Source organism: Alnus glutinosa, chromosome 3 (genome assembly GCF_958979055.1).
Source record: "Alnus glutinosa chromosome 3, dhAlnGlut1.1, whole genome shotgun sequence".
NCBI lineage: Eukaryota > Viridiplantae > Streptophyta > Magnoliopsida > Fagales > Betulaceae > Alnus > Alnus glutinosa.
Genome location: NC_084888.1, coordinates 19541205 through 19568809, shown reverse-complemented (window position 1 = coordinate 19568809; position 27605 = coordinate 19541205). Strand labels below are relative to the sequence as shown.

Below are 27605 nucleotides of genomic sequence, written 5' to 3'. Positions count from 1 at the left end.
CCAACGCTACCCTCCACATCAGCAATAATTGGAGCATATTTTTAGGACCTTAAGGACAAGGTCCATTTTAAGAGGGTAGGAGTGTTACGTACCTAGGGTATGTGATAAGGGTATTATAGGAAATATATTTATGCCCTCTTTAATAGAATAATTAGGTTAGATTTTAATTAAGGTAAGAGTCGTAGATTATTATTATTATTAGGTAAATAAGGAGTATTGCTCGTAAAACAATATCTCCAATAGGAAATTAAGGGATTTGTGTCTCTTTAGAATTAATATTTATTATTTAGGGTTTGTAATATTTATTTAATTATCGTCCCGTAATTCCAGCTTTGTAACCCTATTAATAGGGATATTGAAGAATGAATAATCAAGAAGAAAATTATTATTCAACTCTTGTGGTTGTTTAGGAGTTTCTAAGGTTTTTCGAATAACCCTAACTTTAGGAGGCCCAGGATACCTCGAATACCCTACTATCCCACGCACTTCCCCATCCAACTCACCATCGTCCATCCCCATTAAGGAGGTCCGTAAAAATATTATTCAACTCTTGTGGTTGTTTAGGAGTTTCTAGGGTTTCTCGAATAACCCTAACTTTAGGAGGCCCAGGGTACCTCAAATACCCTACTATCCCATGCACTTCCCCATCCAAATCACCATCATCCATCCCCGTTATGGAGGTCCGTAACAGTTTGCCAATCAAGTTTCTTCTCAGGAGGATTCTCCAGCCGCATCTAAACCACCTCCTAGTTCGAGCCCAACTCTAGATTCTGATCAGACCTACATTCCGAAAGATGAGTATGCTCAATTCTTAGCCTATAAGTGGGCCTCTTCCTCTTATATTGCAACTCTTGCTCACTCAGGCATTGCATCTCACTGTAAGTCATCCTCCACTAGTGACTCGTGGGTTATCGATTCTAGAGCAAATGAACATATGACCGGTTCGTCTCCTTCCCTCTCTAATTATCATCATGTTAATACATCTCAAAGTGTTACCCTAGCTAATAGTTCCCCATCTAAAGTTGTAGGCTCTGGCAATAAACATCTAAATTGTTATGCATTAGTAAAAAAAAAAATTTGATAAACAAGTAGTGAATTTTATAAAAAGCATATAGGTGCCCCTAAACATACAGGAAGTATACAAAACGACACCAAAACATGAAAGAGAGGGGAAGGGGAAAAACAACCGAAAAACCCAAACAAAAGGAAACCCACAAAACCCCTACAAAACCAGCCCACAAAACCCAGAGACTAATACATCACATTAGGCCGCTTTGCCTTGCCCCGGCTAGAACCAAAACCTCTAGCATCATAATTAATCGAGCACTCTAAGTTCTTCACTTCACGACTCCCTTTAAACTTATGAGAGGAAACTATAGCCTCTAGACAATGCTCCCCATCAATTACAGTCATGAAGTCTAAAAAGCCTTTCACATTCCCCTCGTGGGAGACCCCCAAAGTATTAAAACAGAAGTAAAGATCAATCGTTGCCTCGGGAGGATCACCAATCTCTTCAAAACCACCTCCCCGCGAAGATTCACTCACCTCAAAGAAAGACATAAAAGGTGGGCACCCAAGCACAGACTGGACCAAAGAGAGTGGAACCACACCCACTTCTGACGGAGGAAGAGCCGTCAAAAGTTATGCATTAGTAAAATTACCAAAGCTCTTAATCATTCTTGTTAGTTTTTACCCTTCTTTGTGCATTTTTTAGGATCTCAAGACGAGAAAGATGATTGGTATGGTGCATGAAGTTGGCTGATTATATTATTTGGACCTCGCACCTATGTCTCCCTCTCACGCTCTGCAATCGTAAGTCTTTGCTCTTCAGTGGCATTGTTGTCTTCATCATCTTGCACTTTTCTACATTGAATCATCAAAACCCTAGTCTTCGTCATGAGTTGTTTGTGCATTGCTAAGCTTGTCAGCTTAGTAAGCATCACCATGTCTCTTTTTTGTCAAGAGTTGTTCGTAGGGTTTCGAGTCCTTTTGAGTTAGTTCATTCTAATGTTTGTGGTCCAATTAATGTAGCGTCCAATAAATTCCACTATTTTGTGGCTTTTGTGGATGATTTTTCTCGTCTGACATGGTTATTTTTAATGAAAAATTGTTCTAATTTATTTTCTATTTTCTAAGTCTTTCGTAATATGATTCAAAAAATCCGTATCTTGCGTTATGATAATGCCAAAGAATATACATCTAGTTCTTTTGCTTCGTATCTGTCTAATAAAGGCATTATCCATCAGATGTCTTGTGCTCGCTCCACAATAAAATGATATGGTTGAACGAAAGAATCTTCATTTATTGAATGTTGTACATGCTCTCTTATTTCATATGCATGTCCCCAAACAATTTTATAGTCATTTTTTATTTTTATTTTTTTTATTATATGTAAGAAAGGTTTTATTAAGAAAGAGTAAGGCGTTGGAGTTGTTGAGTGGGTGATGCCACAAATGGTGATGGAGTTGTTGACTAGTTGGGGCGCGTTGGTTGGGTATGGTCGTGCTAAAAAAGCTTGGCGGTTAGCTCCATTATGTTTATTGTGGTGCACTTGGCGGGAACGGAATGCACGACTCTTTGAAGATGTAAAGACATCAATGGTGGAGCTACGAAAGCGTTTGCTTAATATGTTATATATTTGGATAGCATCTTCATCATTACTTGAATGATTTTACTTATGTAGACTTTTTAAATTTATTCTCTTCTCGTCCTATTTAAGGGCTCTCTTGTATACTTCCCGTGTATAAGGGTTGCATCCCTCTACGCTTTTAATGAATTGAATTACAATTACTTATCAAAAAGAAAAGAGTAAGGCAGCCTTAAATACACAGGAACCAAACCAACTCACAAAAAGAAACCCAAACAAACCCACAAGGAACTAAGCCCTCAAACCCGAAACCCAAAAGGAACACTCAACACTACAGCACGTGAGCCTTTCCTTTCCTTTGCCGAGAGGGCACACATACATCATCGTAGTTAATGTAGCTTTTCAGATTCAACACCTCTCTCCTACCTTTGGTCTTAAGATGCGCAACCTTTTTAACCCAATGGAAATCCTCTTCAATAGCATCCAAAATCGCGAAAGATAGATCTTCATCCTCAACACCATCTGACACCCAATCCAAGGGCATGTCAGGAGGACAAACATCCAAGGGGTATATGGAGTCTCCATCCTCCCCAACCCAAACCTCATCGCCCTAATCCCACACAACAATCTCCCCAGACGGGCCAAAACCTTCCGGCCACTTCTGAGATTGGATCAAACTGTCCAACCTGAAATTCACACCCTTTTCAATGATTGGAGTAACACAACCACCCAAAGGGAAGGGAACACTCGGGAGAAGGAAGCCTCGCCGAAGAAGGCTAGACGAAGGAGACTTACCGACCACTCCACCATTTGGCTTCGGCAAGGACTGGACCACAATCCCGCCCAAGGCCTTAGAAGAAACACCCAAAGACGGCGTCATCAGAGCATTGATAGCCGTCACAGCCTCGTTAAACAAAGAAGCATCCATCTGCGCACCTCTGCCTACCTTTGATCTCCGGTGATATCTCAACACTGATTTGGACTCGGACGGGTAGATGGGAGCCCCACACTCTTGACATTATTGGAAGAGAAAAGCGGAGCCTTTCTCCCAACACAGCCGCCCCCAAAGAAGAGACACTAAAGGAATCTGACGCAACTTCAAAGAAGTCGAGCGCCGAAGAAAACCACTCAGAATCCGAGTCCACCTTAACAGCCACACCCACATTCTAACCAACTCCACACCCACATTTGGAGTCATGTTATTCTCACCGCTTGTTATCCTATTAATCGAATGCCCTCCTCCATCTTAGATGGTGCCTCTCCTCATTCTCTCTTATTTTCTTCTTCATCCCCATTCTCCTTGCCACTGAAGGTCTTTGGGTGTGTCAGTTATATTCATAATTTGGGTACTTGTCATGATAAACTTGATCTCCATGCTACTAAATGTGTCTTTCTTGGTTATTTCACAACCCAAAAGGGATATTATTGCTAAAGTCCTATCTTCGACGCTACTTTACTAGTGCTGATGTCAAGTTTGTTGAGTGTACCCTTTATTTTCTTGATGCTACTTCTTTGGCTGATTCTACTCTTGAGCCTGATGTCCTGCCCATAGCCCTACCAAATCTGCCCTTGTCTGGGTCTGCCTCTCCTTCTCCTCCAATCTCGTTCCTCCACACCCGCTCGCTCCTCTCCATGTCTATACATGCTGCCCTCAACCATCAACTCCTACACCTCCACCATCATCCTTACCGTCTACAGATCAAGTGTCCCCACCAGCATCAGATTCCTTGCATGTTGCTCTGCAGAAAGGTATACGTTCTTGTACTACCCAACATCCTATTGGTCAATTTGTATCTACTAGTTCTTTGTCCTCGTCACTTTCTTGCTTTATTTCCCATCTCTCTAGTGTTTCTATCCCCAAAAACAATGTAAGACGCGTTATCTAACTCTGTTTGGAGACAAGCTATGGAATTGGAAATGGAGACCTTGCATCAAAATGGGACGTGGGAGTTGGTTCGGTTATTGCCTAGTAAACTGATTGTTGGTTGCAAATGAGTTTACACTGTTAAGTCTAATCTTAATGGTTCGGTTGAACAGTTGAAAGCTTGTTTGGCTGCTAAGGGTTAACACAGACGTATGGTATTGATTACGATGAAACTTTTTCTCAAGTTGCCAAAATTTCTTCTATTCATGTTCTTATTTCTTTGGCTGCTAATCCCGATTGGACCTGGTTATAATTGGATGTCAAAAATGCCTTTTTAAATGGGGATTTACATGAGGAAGTTTACATGAAGCAACTACCGAGGTTTGTTGCTCATAGGGAATATCAAGATTGTGCCTGTAAGTTCAAAAAAGCATTGTATGGTCTCAAGCAATCACCAAGGACATGGTTTGGAAATTCTCTAAGGCGGTATTGTAGTTTGGTCTCCAGAGATGTCAGATGGATCATTCAATATTTCACTCACTTACTAGTGCATGCTATATTTTCCTTGTGGTATATGTAGATGATATCGTTAGTACTAGAGATGATTTAGGAGGCATTGCCCAATTGAAACAATTTTTGCAGCAATAGTTTCATACAAAGGATTTGGGCAAACTTTGATATTTTCTAGGTATTGAACTTGCTAGATCTCGAACAAGTATCAACTTATCTCAAAGAAAGTATGTACTTGATTTATTGGAAGAGACTGGTCTTTTGGGTGCTCGTCTTGTTGAGGTTCCAATGTATCCAAATCAGAAATTACTGACGAATGAAGAGGAATTATTTGAAGATACTAGCAAGTATCATCGTCTAGTTGGAAAGCTGAATACTATCACGAGCCCAGATATTTAGAGCTTGTTTGGGAATGCTTTATGAAGCTTAAAAAGTACTTTTAGTACCTAAAACAGCTGTGCCAAACAAAAGGATGGTATGTTTGGTGTAAAACTATAAACGTACTTCTTTGATTTTTTTTACTCTAAAAATTGCCAAAAAACATTTTTGGAAAAAGCTTAAAAATGAAGCTTTTCCTAAAAAGCTCTTTTTTGTTTTGAAAGCTCTATTTCCCAACGCAATCCCAAACGGGCTCTTAATATGCAGTTAGTGTTGTTAGTCAATTCTTGGATGCCCCTCCGGTTTCACATTGGGAAGTTGTTACTCGCATTATTCGGTATTTGAAGAGAGCCCCTAGTCTCAGGATCTGAATAGACCAAATGGACATCTTAGGGTAGAAATTTTTACTGATGCAGATTGAGCAAGTTCTCCTTCAAATAGGTGGTCTACAACATGATATTGTACATTCTTGGGCATTAATCTTGTAACTTGTAAGAGTAAGAAACAGGCTAGCTAGCGACCACCTAATACTCCAAGAAGGCCAAGCACATCTGACATACTCTCCTCTCCTCCCTCCTCCTCATCCTGTTCTCTTCCAGTCTAGGTCTAGTTGTTTCTCTTCTTCTTTTTGGTCTTTTAGTTTTGGGTTTCTCTGCTTTTTGGGAGTAGATCTACGGTGGTTGGGTCAGCTTTTGCGCACACGCCCCCCACTCGAGGCCTTGCCGGCTTGTTTCGGTCCTAACTGTCAACGTCGATTCTGTGGATGGCCGCCGCTCCAGTGTGCGTGGCTGATTGTTTCTTTCACATCTTGGGATGTAGATTTACGGTGTTTGGGACCTCCTCTCCATGCACGCACCTCACCGGGGGACTCTCCATCGTGTTCCTGCTCTTCCCTACCATCAGCACGCGTGGCCAAGGGAGTTGAAGCTTGGGAATTAGATCTACGGTATTTGGGACCTTTTCTCTGCGCACGTGCCTCTCCGATAGCTTCTCCGGCAGATTCTGCGTCTCTCCGTTGTCGTCTCCAGCGGATTCGGCGCCACTCCGGTGCAACACGCCACTGCCACTGCATTTTTTTTTTTCCTTTTGTAGCTCTAACTTCTCCCTTGTATTTTGGGTGCCTCACGTGGGTTTTGGGTTTGTGGGTTTTTTTGGGAGGGTTGTTCGGGATTTCTTGTGGGTTTGGAGGGTTTGTTGGGTTGGGGTGCCTTCAAGGCAGATTTAGGTGTTTGATGGGAGCTTCAACTGTTATTTGGGATTTGAGTTTCATTTGTGTTTTGGGAGTTGTGGATGCTCAAGTCCTTGTGGGTTTTATTGGGTTCCTTTTTGTGGACTAGCTGGGTTGTTCCTATGTATACTTCCTGTATACTTAGGAGCGCCTTATGCTTTTTAATAAAACTTTTCTTACTTCAAAAAATAAAAAATAAAAAAATAGACAATGGTGGTGCAATCTAGTTCTGAAGCAGAGTACAAGGCAATGACTCATACTACTAGTGAGTTGACATGGTTACAACATTTTCTTCAGGAGATTGGATTTTCAACTCCTACCTGTATCCCATTATTTTGTGATAACTAAGTTGCTTTACATATTGCATCTAACCCAGTTTTTCATTAAACGGCTAAACATACTGAAGTTAATTTCATTTTATCTTGTATGGTCCGCTTGGAATGGCTCACTCAAATGCATCATTGTTTATCAAGTGATGCATGTATCCTAGACGCGGCTCCACCAGCTGCCACAGGAGTGAAGCCAATATCCTTGTGGCTGCCAACCCTTACACAAGGAATAATTTTGTGTCGACCATTCAAGAGATTAAAGGAAAAAATAATATTTGATATGGGTGAATGCTTTACTTGTACTTTTTGATGTATGAAAATTGTTTCAAACTTTACTTATTGTATGATGTATCTATTTATTGAGCATTTGACTCATCCTTTGATTTTATGTTTTAAAACAGCCCAGTTAATGTCATGGATAGTTCAACAGGCCAGGGAAACTAGGGTCAGAAACCTTCACCTAAAAGCGGATTCAATAAGTGCATGTAGTACATTAGTTTTTTTTTTTTGTTTCAGCACGCTTTCTTATATTAAGTACAACAACACGAAAAAATAAAAAAATTAATAATAAATAATAAAAAAATTAATAAAAAATAATAAAAAAATTAAAAAAATTAAAAAAAAAAAAACGGTAGCCACATCTGTGCTATCAACCAAAAAGGACTAATCAATTTGAAGTTTCCCTCAAATTCCTTATAAAGCCAAATTTCACCTAGTAACTAAGCAATGTGAAACTTAGCATTCATGACTATCTTTATAAACCACTCACTCTATTCCTCATCTTCCCAATGTGTGATAGGAGTATTACAAACTCCCCCCTTAAATTTCTAACGTCCTCGTCAAGGCCACGTACAGTGCTCCAGTACCACATGGTGTTACTAGGTGCTCTAATACCATTTGTAATGACCTAAAAAAAAAAGCGCTAGCCACATCTGCGCTATCACCCCAAAAGGACTAGTCAATTTGGAACTTTCATATAATTCTTTTATGAAACCCAGTTTCACCTAGTAACCAACCAATCTGGAATTTAGCACTCATGACTTATCTTTATAAACCATCAACTTTATGTGGGCTATTCATCTCCTCAATGTGGAACATGAGTGTACATTAAGACTAAGGTTTAGAGGTTTAGTTTTAATGGAATGAGTTGCCACAACAAGCAATATAGTGGTTTAAGTTTTAGTTGTTATGAGATGTTTGGTTTGCTTTGATTTTCAGTTTATGGAATTCTTGTATCCTTATGTTTCTAATTTGAGCAATGCGTAAAACTGTCTTCCTACGGGAAGGGGGTGTTACAAACTAAGCAGAAAAAGTTTACAAAAGGAGAAGGGATAGCTACCAGATCTGCAATCACTGCAGGATTCCTTGGATCATCTTCAGGTATTCCTTGCTCTACTTTACCAACAAGGTCTGCCCCAACATCGGCTGCTTTTGTATAAATTCCACCTCCCAACTGAGCAAACAGGGCTACAAAAGAAGCTCCAAAACCATAACCCACAAGGAGAAGAGGCACTGGAAGAAGAGTACATTTACGTCAAGCACCAGATCATAGAAAACTACAGACAGTGTGACTAACAAGTAAATATGACTGCATTACATGATAATGGACACTGAAAATCTAAGATGACAAGCAAACAGAAACGTGAATACAGTCACAACAGCCAACAAAAAAAAAAATAACGCACATGCTTGTAGTTAAATATGGTCTATAACAGATCAAAGTTCAATCATACACATAGTTTTGACTAACCTTAGCAAAATGAAAGTATCTTTAGAACAAATATATGAGAGAACATCACCATGCAACTTGAAAGATAGTGTTATTATTATATTAAGATATAGCACGGTACATTAATATATATCATACCGCCAAGACCTACAGTAGAATCATGTGAAAATATACAGATGCAGCACTTCTTAGAGGCCTTTCGTAAATCTAATTAAATTTGAAACAAATTGCAACTTATATTTTTATATAACACTACATCAAGTGAATTCAGAAAGTTCCTTTCGAGACTGGAAACCTAAACAACTTTCGCTTTTCGAAGTTGTTTCCCTAATTAAAAGGCCATCACCCAGCATTGGTCCCACGAAAGCGGGATCCTAGAAGGAGAGGTCTTGATGAAGTCTAAAGCTTCAATATTTTTGCACGAACTGGCTGCTGTCAAGAAATTTTGCAGACTTGCACTAAACTCAAGACTTTTGCAATCCACCAAGCAAAATTATGAATTTAGAACCTGAATATTCCGCCAAAAAATATTTTGTTGTAACATGGGGTAATCATGAATTTAGCATTGTAAATGGGTGTGGTCCACGCAAAAAGAATGAGGAGACAATTAATCACCTCCTCATCCATTGTGAGTTTGGCACCTAGTTCTCAATTTATTCAGAGTTTTGTGGGCTATGCCTAGCAACATCCAAGAGTTGCTCCATTGCTAGAAGACTCAAGGGCGGGGGTACATTCCAAAGAGTCTATTTGGAGAGTTATTCATGCACTCTTAATGTGGAGCGTCAAGAGAGAAAGGAATCGGCACCTGTTTGAGGATTGTGAATCTAACATGCTTATAGTTAATAATCTATCTTTTTGAGATCTCTTTTGGATTGGGCTCTAATTTATGTTCCTAATTTCACCTCTTCGGATTTTTTAAATGTAGTTAACTTTTGGATTTTTGACACCCTTAGGGTGGTTGTGTCTCTTGTATACTCTTCGTGTACAAGGGCTTTGTCTCTTTTTATTCAATAAATTATTATTCATCAAAAAAAGAACATGTCAACATGACCCCCATGCTTGGTGATAGTGCAGCAAGTTTGCAAAATCTCCATCTTAAAAGGATGGCACAATAAATTTCAATTCCATGTTCCTCATATATTATGATAAAATATTTTTTTTTAAAAAAAAAAAAAAAAAATCAGATTTTGATGCAATATATTCCATAATAATAAGTGGAGGAACAAAGAAAGTCAATACGTACAATCAGTAACCTTCACTGAACCTGGTGAATCCACACCCAACCAAACATAAAATGTGGAGTAAAGGATGGCAATGCCAATTACAGCCATGCCAACAACAACCAAGGCAGAGAAACCACCAGCTCGAACAGCTATCTGCACATGATACTTCCCAGTTACAATATCAATCTGGAACTGTTTTTAGTTAATGAACTAGGAAAGAAAAGAACCTGCAATGCTTCCCTTGCAGACCGTCTTGCAGCACTGGAGACTCGAACATTTGCACGAACCGACACCCACATCCCAACATACCCTGCAAGACCTGAACAAAGAGCCCCTAAAAGAAATGCAGCAACAGTGATATATGCAGTTGTTGACCTGCATCAGCAGATTCAAAACCGTGAGTTTTGTCATTAAGGGGAAATAAAAAAAATAAAAAAAAAATAGATGAAGCAGGCAACGTGCTCTATAACTACTATTAAACTATGTTATCACCTTCCTAGGCCTGAAGATTCTTGTTGAGGAGTTGTTCTCCGAAACAAATATATGAAAAGGATAACCAGTGCTAGCAACAATGCCATCTTGGAGATAGTCCCATACTGGGTCCTAAAGAAGCCTTCAGCCCCATCTCGTATTGCATCTGATATCTAGAAAGTGAAATGATAAGCTCAGGACAAGAACATGACGAATTTAAAATTCTGAGCCACAATTCAGTTCCCTCTTGCACTTATTAGCTCATAATAATTTTTGGACAAGAATCACTTATAAAAAAAAAATTGTTGGGAAGATCATACTAAAGAGATGATAAGCTTTCTTGGCCGAGATCGTCAAATGGCACCTCCCCCCGGGGCAAAAAAAAAAGGTGGAAGGTGAGGTGGTTGATTGAAAATCCAATGTGCAACATACCAATCAAAACAACAAAATAATGAGTCTAGGAAGACTGCAATATTTTGTGGCAAGAACATTCAAATTCCACATGCATAGGAAATCAGAGATTATTTCATATTTTGGCCAATTATGTCTTACATTCTCATCTAATTCAATCTATGATATAGTCAAAAATTGTTCTTCCTTGAATACTAATATAAAGAATATTGTTCCAAACTTTTCAATAGCTTAGTTACATCTCAACAATTATGTTTAGACCAAGACCAAAACTTTGAGGTTAATAATCATTAGAAGAGACTTAATCCTGCAACTACAAGATTTCAATTGGAATAGTCAACTACCTTGTTTAAAATATTGCAAATACTATTATGAGAAATATATTATAAATTAATTTTGGGGATCAATCTAAAACAATGCCACACAAACCAAACTCCTATTCTTCATAACTCCATCAAGCTGCAGCATGTGATTCCAAATGAAAAGCATCCAGCATGAACTTCCTTCCACTGTATTTTTTTTTTTTTTTTTTTTAATTTACCATTCCAAAGCATCCAAACGTAACTAACTATACACAAAGCACAACCTCCATTAAACATCTATGAATAAGATCTAGAAAACCTTCAATATATTCCAGTTTGAATTGGACTGGAGATTTTTTTAAGGACTTCACTTGAATTGAATCATTGTGGGCTACCAAAGAAAGAGATGTGATCTCAACTTAGAAAATAACAGAACTATCCAGCACACGTCCTCTGATTGCCTCATAGTCACAAGTTCACTAAGTGCAAATTCTGCAACAATCTTTCAAAAAACCCAACTCCCAAACTTGTCAAATCCATAGAGACACCATTGCTCCAATATAGTATATAACCCAAACATTTTTGTGCATTGCTAATACATAAGAGAAGTTTTTTTTTGATAAGTAAGCAATTTTATTAAAAAAGCGAAAAGCGACCCAGTACACAGGCAGTATACAAGGAGCACTTACAAACCCAAAGCCCAAGAACAAGCCCAAAAACAGCAGAACACCCTAACAACACCCACAACTAATACATAAGAGAAGTCCCTGCTACAATCACTCTATCAGGCTACAAATCATGTATTCAATTATTTGTATATATTCTATTTCCTTTTCACGTTTGATTTTTTTCCCCACTTCTTTATACAATATTCTTTTTTAGTAACCAAAGAATATAGAAAGGAATCCTTGAAATTTCTATAGAACAAATACATTGTATCTTATTTTTCAAAAAGAGAAATAGAAGTAAATTGCAAGTCCACATGATACATTATTAGAATACCCACAGAAACCAAACCTTTGCTGAATATTTTCCACCGTGCTCATCAAGGTGAGCGTATATTGATATATATATAGATGAACAGAAGTTTAGGATAGCTACAACTCTATCTCTAGATTTGAATACAAACTTATCTAACTACAACTGCATGTTGGACCTTATCATTCTATCACAGCATGCGTTTACAAGGTGTTGGAATTCTATCACAACTCTAGGATCTAATCTTTATCACTAGAGTTTCGGGTGTGAAGCTTAGCTATAGAATCCCTAGACTCACGTGTAGAATGTGAGTCTTTAGAGGATAAGTTAGATGTGTTAATACCCTCCCGCAAGATCAACGGGGGAGAACGGACGTTGAGCTTGAAACACAGCTGTTGAAACCGAGTAGAAACAAGAGGTTTGGTCAGCACATTAGCTAGTTGGTCCGAACTTGGAATGAAGAGTATTCCAAAGATTTGTGTGCAACTCGATCCCTAACAAAGTGGAAGTAGATTTCCACATGCTTTGTTCGAGCATGAAAAACTAGATTGACAGACAAGTACGTAGCACTAATATTGTCACACCATAGTTTTGGTGTAAAAGTGAGAGAGATACCAAGTTCAAGAAGAAGAGCTTTAATCCAAAGAAGTTCAGCAGTGGTGTTGGCAACCGATTTGTATTCGGCCTCTGTAGAAGAGCGCGAGATAGTGGGTCGTTTTCGAGAGCTCCATGAGATCAAGTTCGAGCACATTAGCTACACAATAGGCTCCTGTGGAACGTCGATCATCGGGACAGCTTGCCCAATCAGCATTTGAGTATGCTTGTAGGCTGTTACAGTTTGTTCGATGTAGAAGTAGGCCGTCAGAAACTGTATGCTTGAGGTATCTTAGTATTCGTTTGACCGCTTGCCAGTGTAGTTTAGTTGGTCTCTACATGAACTGACAGACACGATTAACTGCAAACCCCAAATCAGGCCGTGTGAGTGAGAGTTATTGTAGAGAGCCAACTGTGCTTCGATATAGTGAAGGATCTTTCATGGGATCACCCGTAAAAGCTGACAAAACCGAGGAAGAGGACATAGGAGAAGTGATCGGTTTTGCCTCCAACATGTTAGTTTTCTTTAGTAAATCCAGAATATACCTTAATTGGGAGAGAGGAGACCGGACTTGACATTTAGAACTTCAACCCCAAGGAAGTAGTAGAGATCCCCCAAGACCTTAACAGCAAAGTCAACACTAAGGAGTTGAAGAAGTTCTTGAATTGCAGCAGGCGCAGATCCAATTATGATGATGTCATCTACATAGATGAGAAGGTACATGATAATAGAGTTGTTGCTATAAAGAAATAATGAAGAATCTGCCTTTGATGCCATGAAGCCAAGGTTAATTAGTTTTTCCCTTAGCCTAGAAAACCAGGCGCGAAGAGCTTGTTTTAAACCATAGAGAGCCTTGTGGAGCTTGCATACATGTTGTAGGTAGCTTGGATTGATGAAGCCGGGTAGTTGCACCATGTGGACATCTTCAGTTAGGAAGCCATGAAGGAAGGCATTCAGTATATCGATTTGTTTGAGAGACCAACCTGTAGAGTAGGCAATAGATAATACAGTTCTGATGGTTATAAGTTTAACAACTGGACTATAGGTCTCACCATAAGCCTTTGGCAACCAGCCTTGCCTTGTGACGTTCAACCGAGCCATCAGCCTTCCTTTTGAGCTTGAAAACCCATTTGCAACCCACTATGTTTGTTGCTATCTGTGGAGGAACAAGAGACCAAGTTTTATTTTGAAGTAAGGCATTGAATTCCAGTTGCATTGCAACACGCCATTCTGGAATTAGGACTGCATTGGAGAAGCACATAGGCTCCACTAGAGCTGAGTGAGTCTCGGCCAACAGTGCCCGAGGTATAGGGCCATCCATGAGCTGCCTCTGTTGTACAATATTATTGAGGGACCTTGTGCGCATAGGATGAATGCGGGCAAGCGATGGTGCAGTGTTGGAATCTGAAATAGACACATTTGGTTCTACAGAATAAGTATGTGACACGAGAGGAGATGCTGGAATAGTATGTGATGATGCAGATTGAGTGTGAGGAGATGTTGAAATGAAAGGAGGAAGAACAAGGGCAGGAGAAGCATCAAGAGGCTCGGGTGGTGGTGTTGCAGTAGCAAAAGGAAAACGATTTTCATGGAAGACCACATCTCTGGAGATGTACATGCGGCCAGACTTAATGTGATAGCACTTGTAGCCTTTATGATTATGACTATAACTGAGAAAAATGCATTCTTTAGAACGGAGAGAAAACTTGTGAGAATAATAAGGACGTAGATTAGGGAAGCATGCACACCCAAAAATGTTGAGGAATGTGATACGGACAGCAAGCTAGGGCTGATGTGGCATTGCAGCAGCAACCCCTAACCGTAGCCGCATTTAACCCTAGCTACCTCTAGAATAATAAGAAGCCTCTAGCCGAATAAGGAGTAGAATACTTCTCCATATTTTCTTTCCCTAAGTGTCTTAACTAAATAAGGAATGTATATCCATTCTTAGTTTATTTTTCCTATAGTGTGTTATTACGGCTAGATCTAATGGTTAACTCTTATGACCTAGCCGTCATCTATTTAAGTGTAATCCTACTCAATGAATAAGCATGCTGAATTATAATCAAACATAGACCTTCTTGGTTGTTTTGGAGATCAAAGCTCTCTCGAAGTAGCCAATATCTTATTTTCCTTGCTCTTTTACTAGTTGATTGTATCAAGTGGTATCAGAGCCAAGGTTCCTCTCGTTAACAACATTGTTAAACCTTGAGGCCCGGTTTCCCTCACAAGAAACCAAAAATAAATTGAGAAAAATTCCAGTTATTCACCATAGGCCGTTCCTGCAACAAGAACAAGGCCTACTTGGATTTTTCGGTGGAAGCAAGACCAGCCACGCGTTCATTCACCCAGAGACACGAACAGCAAGCTATGGAAGGACACATGGGCAACTTGGAGCAATCGGAACAGCAGAAAACAAGCAACTTATGGCCCGGATTACCGAGGCGTTTGAGATGCTGTCCGCCAGGGACCGACGTTATACAGAGGAGTATGGGCATAGGAGGCCACGTGCGGGAGAGGGAGAAGGAGAAGAATTCCAGGCTGGAGAACGGCCTCAGGCATTTGGACGTCCCAATGTTAAGCTGGATTTCCCAAGATTCAATGGAGAAGAAGACCCAACCAGCTGGGTTTGTAGAGCGGAGCAGTTTTTTAGATTCCAAGGAACCCATGAGGAGGATAAGGCGGCTTTGGCTTCCTTCCATCTAGAGGGAGAGGCCCAACTATGGTTCCAAATCCTGCTACGTGAAGGAAGGGAGATAGGCTGGCCAGAATTCGAGGAAGGGGTATTCGCTCGTTTTGGACCAACCCAATTCTACGATCCCTTTGGAGAGTTCACGAAATTACAGCAAGAAGGAAGTACAAGGAATTACCAAGCCAAATTCGAGTCCCTACTCTCAAAAATAGGAAATTTATCACAAAGCCAACAAGTTAGTTGTTTTGTAAGCGGCCTAAAGGAGGAAATCAAGGTGGACGTCACTGTTGGACGACCCCGTACGCTCACCTCAGCCATCGGCCTAGCAAGGGTCTATGAGGCCCATAACATGGCTCTTGGTAAAAATGTTCATTATTCAGACACACGGAGACCACCATTAACCCCCCAGAGCACCATCGGCCAGCCACAGCTTCCCATCAAGAGGTTAACACCAAAAAAACTCAAGGAGAGGTAAGAGAAGGGTCTTTGTTTCAAGTGCAACGACAAGTATGGACCCGGGCATTGCTGCAAGAAGTTGTTCATGATTGAGGCATACTTGAGAGAAGATGAAGATGGGGATGGGATAGCACAAGATGCAGAAGAGGTGGACACTCCGGAGGTTTCCTTGCATTCCATTACCGGTAAGGACCCCCAAAGAAACCATGAAGACTTATGGGAGGATTGGGCTGTCAACATTTGTAGTACTCATTGATTCAGGTAGCACTCATAATTTCATGAGTTTATCCCTTGCTCGAGGGTTAAAATTACAACCTGCAGAAGAGGGATGGGTGGATGTGACCATCACCTCGGGGGAAAAGATCCCCAGTCCCGGTAAGTGTATTCAAATTCCAGTCGAGATGCAGGGCACGACTTTTGCCATAGATTTTTATATTCTACCTGTAGAAGATTATGAAGTTGTGCTAGGCACTCAATGGTTGCGAATATTGGGGCCTATTCACTGGGATTTTGAGACCTTAGAGATGCAGTTTGAGTGGGATAAGGTGCCCATAATATTACATGGCATTAAGGGTAAGTCGGGCAGGTCAAAAGAGTTCAAGTCCCTCTATCCAAAAGCAGCAGAAAACAGCAAGAAGATGCTGGATCAGAATGTGAAAAAGAAAGAAGAAGAGTTGGAGCCAAGGGGGGAGGGAATTGTGCAAAGCTGGAACTCTTCCTTGGGGACAAGGAAGTTGTTAGGGGAGAGAGATGACACGGACAGCAAGCTAGGGCTAATGTGGCACTGCAGCAACAACCCTTAACCCTAGCCGCATTTAACCATAGCTGCCTCTAGCATAATAAGAAGCCTCTAGCCGAATAAGGAGTAGAATACTTTTCCATATTTTATTTCCCTAAGTGTCTTAGCTAAATAAGGAATGTATTTCCATTCTTAATTTATTTTTCCTGCAGTGTGTTATGACGGCTAGACCTAATGGTTAAGTCTTATGACCTAGCCATCATCTATTTAAGTGTAATCCTACTCAATAAATAAGCATGCCGAATTATAATCAAACATAGACCTTCTTGGTTGTTTTGGAGATCAAGACTCTCTCGAAGTAGCCCATATCTTATTTTCCTTACTCTTTTACTAGTTGATTGTATCAGAATGTGTAATCAGGTGTGCGGTTAAAAAGTGTTTGAAATTGAGATTTATTTTTCAGTAATGGAGTGAGCAGCCTATTGATAAGATAACAAGAGGTGAGACATGCCTCATCCCAAAAGGTTTTGAGAAGATTGCTTTCAGCTAGAAAGGCTAAAGTAGTGTTAATAAGGTGACAATGTTTTCTTTCAGCACATCCTTGTTGATATGTGTGAAGACATGACAGGCGATGGATTATGCCAATAGATTGGAAATAAGTGTTGAGGCTATGATATTTGCCACCCCAATCAGTTTGCACACTTTATTTTTGAGTTTAGTAAGCGTTCAATCATAGCTTGAAACTTTAAGAAGATTGGTTTAACATCAGATTTTGATTGAATTGGAAACACCCATGTAAAACGACTAAAAGCATCAATGAAAGAAACATAATAACGATTACCATTAATTGAAAGAGTTGGAGAAGGACCCCATACATCGGAATAAACTAAATCTAAAGGATTACATATGCGGGAAGTTGAAAGCTTCCAAGATATTGTTACTCTCTCTCTCTCTCTCTCTCTCTCTCTGCCCTAGTGACGGCGAGTGAGAGCGCGTCCAGCTAGGGAGAGCGATTTCTTTTTCGTCCTCTCACATTATCTATCTCTCATAGCCTCTTGCTTGGTCCTCAAGTTTTGTGTTTCAGTCCTCTGATTTGTTGGGTGGTTCTTTGTTCGGCGATGTAGTTTTTTGGGTTGCTCGTCTAAGTCCCGGGTGTGTCATGAGATGGAGAAGAATTTCATACTGGAGTCGAAGTCTTTTACCTCTCAGTCTCGGTGGGTTGCGAGCTCGGTTCTTTATCTACATCGGAGAAGTAGGCTGTGAAGGATGTTCGGCCGACTCTGGGCTTGGCTCCAAAGTGGACGGGGCCTTCTTTTACGGAGGTTTTGAGGTCGGATTCGACCACTACCACGAAGACGATGCCCATAGTGGGTGATGGTCGTTCCGGGTTAAGGGCTTCGTTGGCGAAACCTTGCGAGCTTGATCTTCTTTCGACAATGTGGCATGCAGAGGCTGATCCGAGATCGGCGGTGGATTGCTTCTCGTTGGAGTCTCACCCGCTTGATCTGTTGGACAAAGACCAAAATGTACGTCCGCAGGGTAAGTACTCTCGTTTGAATTTTGAAAATTCGAGATTGCGGACATGGCGTAAAATGGGTCCCAAGTTTTATTTGGCATTGGGCCGGGCTGTTAGGAGAGTTCTGGTCTAGTTTGCCAGGTCGGGGCTGTTTCAAAAACCCTTAAGCTTTCGCGTGGCCCAACTCATGCGGAAACCCAAAGTTTCCTGTCCACTGCCATCCTTGTCGGAGACGACAATAGAGGTGTCTTCTGGGTTGGTTTTAAATCGGCTTCCTCCTGGGGATTTGGAGGTTACAGCGTTGGGAGCCAAAGAGGGCGCGAGTCCAGCTTCTTCGGTTTTTGTTGGGAATTCTTCTAGATCGGAGTCCTCGTCGACGGCAGTTACTGGTACAGTTACAAGGACAGAATCTTCTTCCAGGGGTGAGTCGAGCAGTTCCCAAATGTTTCCAGTGTTTTCTAGCCAGACTCCAGCCTCTAATCTTTTTGGTTTCCCCCATTTACCGGCACCGGATTTGGGTTTTCCGGTGGATCCTGCTCCCTATTCGGCTTCTGTCTTTAAGTTCACTCCATTAGGGACACTTCAGATTCCTGAACCCTTTTATGCCCCTCCGTCTCTCGCTGGAGCAGCTATTTTGGGAGAGAAGCTGCGTTCTCCCCTCCCTGTGGTGGTTTCTAAGCCTTTTCAGTGTTACTACAGGAGTGCGAAAAAACTGAGGGAAGGGCATTCTCTGAAGTTGAATGATGTGCTACTTTCTGATTCCCTGGAAGCTATGAAGATGTCTGTTTGCTACGTTGATAAGCGGGTTACGGGTGCAGAGCCGCTAGCTGAGAAGGCGGCAAAACCTCCTGCAATGAAGAAGTCAGTGACGCCAGTGAATCAAGGCCTTTTCAGGAAGGGGTTTCTCAACCTTCCCCCGATAGTTTCAGTCCCTCCCGTGTCGCCTCAGGAGGTCAACAATGACGGGGTGGTAGGTCCTTCCTCCCCTTCGAGTGGTTACTTAAATGGTTTCTCCCAATCTCGGAATTGGCCAGTTGGTTTTGATCATAACGGGAAAATTGTGGTGGGGGAAGAGGAAGAAGATGATTATTGGGATGGTTTGCCCTTAGATTGGGCGATGGATAGGAATTTTGGGGAGGAGGCTATGGCTATTCGGGATGCCATGGAAGAGGAGTTCCAATTTTTTGTGCGCCAGAAGTCTAAAGGAAAAAGGGAGCTTTTGAATTTGCATAGTTCCATCAATTATGGTGACGCGAACTATCCCTCTAGGCGTAGGAAAGGCAAGGCACACATGTTGTAGTTTTGTTGTGCCTTGACGGGTAGTGGTAGTCTTGTTCTTAGTTGGGTTCTTTTGTAACTTGTTTTTGGTGTTGTGGGTTTTTGTGAGGTTAGTGTTGGTTGTTCCTGTGTATACTTCCTGTGTACTTAGGAGCACCTTACGCTTTCTTTAATAAAGTTCTTCTTACTTAAAAAAAAAAAAAAAAAAAAAAAAAAAAAAGTTGAAACTTAGAATGGCAATTGATGTCCTTTGGCCTGTGGACAGGCAATGCAAGGAGATGCAGCCTTATTGGGGATTACTGGAAATTGAAACATAGATAATACTCTTTGGACTGTGCGGAGAGTGGGATGACCGAATCGCTTGTGCTAGTGATCGGTGGATGTTCTTTCACCTACAAAGGCCTGATTATTGATGGAAGAGGTGGAGGAAGGATGGAGTTGGTAAAGTCCTTCCTTAAGAGGGTCGTGATGAAGAGTGATCCCGAATTGACAGTCCTTAATCAAAAAATAAGTAGAGTGAAATTCAAAGAAGACATTATTATCATGAGCAAATTTATGAACCGAGAGTAGGTTTTTGCAAATGAGAGGAACATGAAGGAGTTGAGTAAAGAATATATTGACGACGAGTAAGAGTTAGAAGTGCAGAACCAATGTTGATAGGCAAACATGTTCCATCGCCTACACGGATCTGGTCCTGTCCTTGATAGTCTTTGGTTGATAGGTTGAGGTGTTGGTGCTCACTAGTGACGTGGTGAGTGGCCCCGATATCGGGGTACCAATTTTCCTCAACTAGCAAGACAGGAGATGAGTAGTATGCCTGGGGATTCTGCTGATAGGCTTGCGGGTGTTGCTGCTAGGAGTCGGAGGAGTGTACAGATTCCAACCTTTGGTAGCACCGAGCAGTGGTGTGGCCAATTCTACCGCAAAATTGACATAAAGACTGGGTAGAAAATGGAGCATCTTGTGAAAGTAGGATCTACGTCCACGGTTGCTAGAAGATGCACCTCGGCCACGAAAATAGGAGCGACCACCAGATGAAGAGCCTTGGCCACGGAATCCTCGTCCTCTCTGCATGGCAGCTCGAGTAGTGTAGTTGGCAGAGGGCTGGGTGAGATCTAGAGCTGGAAGTTGCTGCTCAATGCGCATCTCATGAGCCAGGAGATGTCCATACAGCACATCAAAGGATAGAGGGCCCACCCAGGTTGTTACAGACGTAACAAAGGATCAAACTCGGTGCCAAGGCCTTTGAGAAGAAAGGAAACACTCTCAAAATCATTGAGAGGCTGTCCAGCAGCAGCCAAGGTGTCGCTCAACATTTTGATCGTCTGGAAATACTCAGTGATGGAGTTATTTCCCTTTCTGACCGTGGCAAGTTGGAAGTAAATCTGCATGACACGAGCCCAGGCTTAAGATGCGAACATAGAGATAAAGGTGTTCCACAAGGTGTTAGCTGTAGCACAATCGACTGCATGAACCACATACGGTTTTGTGAGGGTGGAAATGAGAATACTGAGGATCATTTGATCCCTCTGACACCACGCAAGAAAGGCATGATTAACCATGGTGGCCAGAGCTTCAGTAGCAGAACTGGTGTTCGGAATAGTCTGGGCAAGAGGCAGAGAAGAACCATCCAGAAACCTGTAAGCATTCTGCCCTTTGCTGTAGGCAAGAATTTGAGTCCTCCAGGCCATGAGATTCCCTTTGCACAGCTTGATATGTGGGAAGATGAAAACAATTGAGTTATGGTTGGGTGGGGGGTGGGGGGGTGAAGCCATGATAGAAACGGATGCAATGGAAGTGGTAGGAGAGATCGGGTCAGTGGCTATGGCAGCAGCGGGTATGGAAGATTGAGAGTTAGACATATGGATCCAGACGTTGGTTTATATGCTGCTCTGATACCATATTAGAATACCCACAGAAACCAAACCTTTGTTGAATATTTTCCACTGTGCTCATCAAGGTGAGCGTATATTGATATATATAGATGTACAAAAGTTTAGGATAGCCACAACTCTATCTTTAGATTTGAATACAAACTTATCTAACTAAAACCACTTGTTGGACCTTATCATTCTATCACAGCATGCGTTTACAAGGTGTTGGAATTCTATCACAACTCCAGGATCTAATCTTTACCACTAGCGTTCCAGGTATGATGCTTAGTAATAGATAGACTCCCCAGACTCACGTGTAGAATGTGAGTCTTTAGGGGATAAGTTAGATGTGTTAGATGCTTTAATATACATGGCAGTCTCCAGGCACATAGATAGCAAATAGAACCTATAGAAACCCAATGTCCCTAGAAAACTCTACTGAATTTGTCCCCCACGCTCAAGTATACGAAGGTGTGAACTAAGTGAAATTATAGTAAACATAATATTAAACAACCAATTGATCATCAAAAATAAAAAAATAATTACTGTCAAAAAACAATAAAGAACTAAAAAGGAGATAACATCACAAGCAAAAGAGATGGAAATAGACGTACCTGAACCATCTCAGGAGGCCCCTCATCCTTTGAGAGGACCCACTTAGTCAGATATATTGAAAAGAGAAAGCTGATGATACAAACTGATAAGACAAGCACGATGATTGGAGATGTTCTTGCTCCAATGTAAAAGACTACTCCAAATCCCAAGAGTAGGAGTACTAAAAGAACTCGGACATTTATTCCCAATAGAATCCGGAATATCTGCAAAAAGGAACAACTTAATACCATACACGAAGGAAAAACAAACAAAAAACTACAAGTGATGAAACAAGATTATATCGACACGCCATGACATCACATTAAAAAGAAAACAAAAACAAGAAGTTAACACCTGCACTTCTGCAGTAAATAAAAATTATTAAGTTGACATGAAAGTAACCTGAATTCTTTTTCTTTTTTTTTCTTTTTTTGATGAGTAAGAGAAATTTCATTAAAAGCGCAAAGTGCTAGGATGAAAGTAACCTGAATTCTCACCAGTCATGATGATCATTTCATTTAGGCCACAGTGATTTAGAACTAGTTCACTTATTTTATCTAACTCTGACAATGCAAAGTTGCAATGCCAGTTCCAAAGCTATTAATGGTCACACCAGGTTGTTCTTCTGTCTGTGAAAAGCTCAAAAAATATGAGTTCAAGAAGCCCAAATCCACACCTTCAAGACAATGGATGGCATTTACTTGAAGCAATGCAGTGACACAGAAGATTGGTTGCACGAGAAAGCATGCAAGGCTTCCTGAATTGGAAATCTAAATCAGCAAAGCCAAGAAGCTTATCCGTGAAGGTTGATTTTTCCCTCACCAACTCCAATTGAAGAAAGAAGAAACAATAGCAATGGTGTCTGGTCACATTCGCAATGAAATGATTCGTACTCTGAAAATCTTTTCACTTGGAAAACTACTAATCTAAATTTGTAACCAAAAAAAGAATCATGGGGTGTTCTCCTAAAATTGGCATTATATAAAGAGGAAAACTCTTCCTAGTTTAAAAGTAAATGGAAACTTCAATTAGGGTCACATATCTTTCATGCAAATTCTCCTAGACTCCTAATACATCTTCCCAACCCATAGATCACAGACCCATGTCTTTTACTGACTTGTGCCATATTCTCTATGTTAGTGACTTGCTGCAGGTGGCTGCCAATGACAGGGGGTGAAGTGCTCGAAAACATAAATGGAATTCTCTCTCCCTTTCTTAGTTTCTGATAAACTATCCTCATTCAAAAAGGAAAAATAAAATCTTGTCAATTTCATCTTCTTTCCTTCCTCTAATGTGAATCCTCATCAAATTTGATTCTGTCTTGTTCCTAATCTACAATTATATGTGCTACTTTTTCTTCAACAATCTGCTAGTTTTCTATTTTTTTTTATAAATAATCAATCTTATTAGAAAGCACAAAGGGGCACAACTAAGTACACAGGGAGTATACAAGAGACACTCACGTAGGGGGAGGGAAAAGAACACAAATCCAAAAATTTCAGAAAATTAGAAAAGTGATAACCACTTGTAGCAACCATCCACCCATAAAGGGTTTTAGATATAACATCTTTTAACTCTACCACTATTTTCACACAATCTATTAGACCAGGTAACACAATATCGTTTTTCTTCAATCCTAAATTACGCACATAACCCATGGTATTTGAACCCATGATCATCCCCATCACTGCATTTCTAAGTGGAGGGCATAAGGATATTTAACATAGACCATTGCAATCCAACATAGTTCTCATCAATCACGATGACTAAGATAACATTCACAGTCAGTCAAGCAATGACATACATTTCTATCATACAAGTCACAAATCATAAGTGGACAAAAAATTTCGAAAAACTGGGTTGGGGGAATTTTCAGTCTCTAAAAGTGACATGTGTCCCTTAGCATGTACAAAGCACATGTTTTTTAAATAATGTGTGCCTCTCACATGCTTTTATAATAGGATTAGTAAAAAAAAAAAAACATATGCTTTTCATATGTTTAAGGGACACGATATTTGGTTCGATGATTGTGTCGAAGTACGGGATCCAGAGAGGGGGTGGTGCTCAGAGGAAGCACGAGGTACCTATGGGGTGAGTCTCTGAAGGTATATTAGGAAAAATTGGGGAGCTTTTTCCAATTTTGTTTCCTATAAGGTTGGGGATGGTCTACGCATTTGCTTCTGGCATGATATTTGGTGCAGTGATAATGCTCTAAAGTGTTCTTTCCTTGAATTCTTTTCCTTATCATGTAACAAGGAGGCTTTCGTGTTAGATTATATGGATCACTCCAGTCCCCACACCCTTTGGAATCTTAGCTTCATTCAAGATGCTCATGATTGGAAAATTGAATCTTTGTGTTTTTTTCTTACTCTTTTATAGTCCATGAATCCCCTTCCGGGAGTAATGGATAGCATGGTGTGGACTCCTTCGAGTCGTCATGGTTTTGAAGTGAAGAGCTACTATATTATGTTACATTCAGGTGAGCATAGTTCATTCCCTTGAAAAAGCATTTGGAAGATGGGAAAGGCCATCCTCGCATTGCTTTCTTCTTATAGGCAACGGCTTTGGGTATAATCCTCACGATGTACAATCTCATAAGGCAAGGCGGGGGTTCTAACTGATTAACCGGTGTTGCCTCTGTAAGAAGGACAAGGAAACTATTAATCATCTTCTCCTTCATTGTGAGCATGCCACTGACATCCGGCACTTGGTTCTTAACAGTTTTGGGGTCTCTTGGGTCATGCCTAGAACATTCTTCAGCTTCTCCATTATTGAAAATTACTTGGGCAAGGACATCTTAGAGAAGCTATCTGGAAAGTTATTCCAGCACTTTTAATGTAGAGCATTTGGAGAGAAATGAATTGTCGGCTCTTTGAGGATAGCGAGACCAATGTGCTTCTTCTTAAATCCTCCTTTCTGAGATCTCTCTTGGATTGGGCTATTGTTCATGTTCCTAACTTTGCGTTAGGAAATGTGGTAGATCTCATTTGTTTTCTAGATTGTAGTAGCAGTTAGAGCTTTGGTTCTCTTGCATACTCTTCGTGTACGAGGTATTTGCGTTTTTTGATAAAATTATTATTATTCATCAAAAAATATGTTCAAGGGACACGTCACTTCTAGATTGTAGTAAACTTGCTTGCTGCAACAGTCAAAAAAATGCAAAGACAAAATCCTAAACTAGTTATAGGAAGAAGAAAGCATACATCAATTTGACAATTTTACTCCGGAAAAAATAATAAAAATACTAATAATAATAATAATCATTGTACATCTGAGCATAGAGTAGTAATGTTATTCACTACACTTTTATCCCACTTTGTTGATGTGGCGTTGTCAATCACCCGTTGAATCTTTTTCTTTTCTTTTTGAAACAATGGTTGATCTAAAGGCTGATTAGCAATGCCACATCAACAAAATGGGATAAAAGTGTGACATATAGCATTTCTCCTTAGCATATATTAAACCATTATTATACAAAAATGAGCATATAAGGAAATGATTTCAATCCCATACATATTTACCCACAAAATAAATAAATATGCATAACCGTGGTTACAACTGAGCATATACTAATTCGCATTGAAACTGGTTTATACAAATAAGGTCCTCACCAATGGGTTATAAGCCTTACTACGCATGTTGGGAAAAGTCCTCGGCCTGTCGGCATAAGGCCCGAGATTACCATTCTCCAACTCTTCATCCATGACCACCGTAAGAGTGGTTGAATTCACCCTCCGAACCTGGGGCAGGTCGCCCCCTGAACTTGGTCGCTGAATTTTGAATGTGCTGCTGCGGCTACTACAAGTTCCAGAATTCAAAGTAGATCAAATCTCAGTTTCATTATAAAACTCACACTCGCATTCACTAATTACGGAATTAGTAAACTCAGAACCAACATATATACAAACAAAAGATAGGCAAACAGTAACAGAACTTGAATGCTACGAGAAAATGTAGACAACAGAAAAGAGATGGGAAAAAAAACACAACTTTTCTTATTTCAGCATCCAAACAGACAGAAAATGAAAAAAACCAGAGAAACTAATCCACAACCATTTTCAGACATCATCCTCTTTCTATTCAAATGAGCATTTCCTGAAAGGCACCAAACCCTGAGATCCGAAATAACTATAACAATGATTAATAATAATAATAATAAAGCTCGATTATACATGAGGTAGCAGGAACTGAAGCCAGCCCAGAGAGGTCAGATTACAAACGAGAATCAAATTCAGAGATCCGCTAATTCCAGAATTCTAATTCGAGGAAAGAAAAGAGAATTGCAGAGACAGAGATCTAAGAACCAAAACGGCACCGTACCCGGGTACTTACCAGTCAATAAGCGCTCAGAGCAATGCCTCTGTAACCGCAACCAACGCGATCTCTCTGCTCTTCTGAGCCTCTCTCTATCTCAGAGTGATTTCGCAGAGAAAGATTGTATTTTTTTTTTTCTTACAACGGAAGATAAGTAAATTATATGTTAGATCTGAAAGTGGCCATACCAGTAGTAATATGCGATGTATTATTTGGGTGAATGCGCGCAAGTCAATGGTGAACGAATTTTCCTTTTGCATAATTCTTTCCTTTTTGCTGTGTATACGGTGAACTGTCCTCCGTGTCATGGGGTGGCACGTCAATTGTCCAATTGCATTAAGCCATGTAATGTTCAATTGGACAAATTGTTCGACACCAATTATCCTCTCCGACTAAGGGTCCGTTTCAGATTATAAGTACGATTTAAAAAAAGTGCGATTTTAAAACGTAGTTTATAAAAAAAAAAATTTTTAAAATCGCACTTAGCGTTTGGTAATATTGATTAAAAAGTGATTTTTTTGTCATTTGAATGTTTGGATAACATTAATATAAAAGTGCGATTTCATAAGCAAATTACCAACAATGACATTTATTTATAACAGTAAAATAACTAACATTGTTTAAGCCTCTATTTCAACGCATCTTGCAAACCAAAGTATAACTTATTAATTATACAAACTATCACAAAATATCATTTTACTATATATATAACAAAAAAATGCATAGAAATACGTTACAAAATATATTCAGGAGATCCTTTCACCAATCTAAACGAAAAATGAATATATATATATATATATATATATATGCATTTTTTTGACATAAAGATTCCAAACAGACATAAAATAGAAAATAGAATAACAAACCATCAAATTAAACAAATAATGTCTAACAAAATTAACTTTTACATAATTCACCAACAATTTAAACTAGTAGTTGATAAGAACAAGAAAAACCTAAAGTACATTAAAAATTAACCTAAATCATAAATAATAAAGTATTGTTTACAGCCCACAAATAGATCGAGTTATGTTGTCATGAATCACTTTCATCTCCTCATCATGTATATTCCCAATGTTTTCCTGACTGGTATTCCCTGTTTCATCATCATTGCTCTCTAGGTCATCGGAGATACTTTTATCCCACTTAAATCCCTTATCATTCCTATCATGTATTCTAATAAAATTATGAAGTACTGCAGAGGCAACTACAATGAGCATTTGATCTTTAATATCATAAGATGGCATTTGCCTTAAAATTTGCCACCTATTCTTCCACACACCAAAACTTCATTCAATCGCACTTCTAAGTGATGAGTGAACATAGTTAAACCTCTCTTCTATCCCATTTCCTCGACCAGCTTGTCGAAAATCCGGAAGGTGATATTTCTCTCCCTTGTACGATGTCAAGTATCCTTTCATTAAGGGGTATCCAGCATCAACCAAATAATATTTTTCCTACACATGATAATAATAATAATCATCTATAAGATATGCATTCATAATAAATAAGAAAAAAAAAAATACTATACCTGGTG

General features: G+C 39.9%; 1 protein-coding gene across 1 annotated transcript in view; it reads right to left on the bottom strand.

Moving 5' to 3' along the window:
* The window catches only part of LOC133862459 (pyrophosphate-energized membrane proton pump 3), a 39483-nt gene extending 13184 nt beyond the window's left edge, over window positions 1-26299 (bottom strand). The window contains exons 1-7 of the mRNA XM_062298291.1: window positions 26087-26299; window positions 25366-25552; window positions 21775-21978; window positions 10341-10492; window positions 10076-10223; window positions 9869-10001; window positions 8236-8408 (exon numbers count right to left, since the gene is read on the bottom strand). Coding sequence (XP_062154275.1) covers window positions 8236-8408; window positions 9869-10001; window positions 10076-10223; window positions 10341-10492; window positions 21775-21978; window positions 25366-25458 — 903 coding nt within the window. The 5' untranslated portion in view covers window positions 25459-25552; window positions 26087-26299. The remainder of the gene's footprint in view (window positions 1-8235; window positions 8409-9868; window positions 10002-10075; window positions 10224-10340; window positions 10493-21774; window positions 21979-25365; window positions 25553-26086) is intronic.
* Window positions 26300-27605: the final 1306 nt, after the last annotated feature.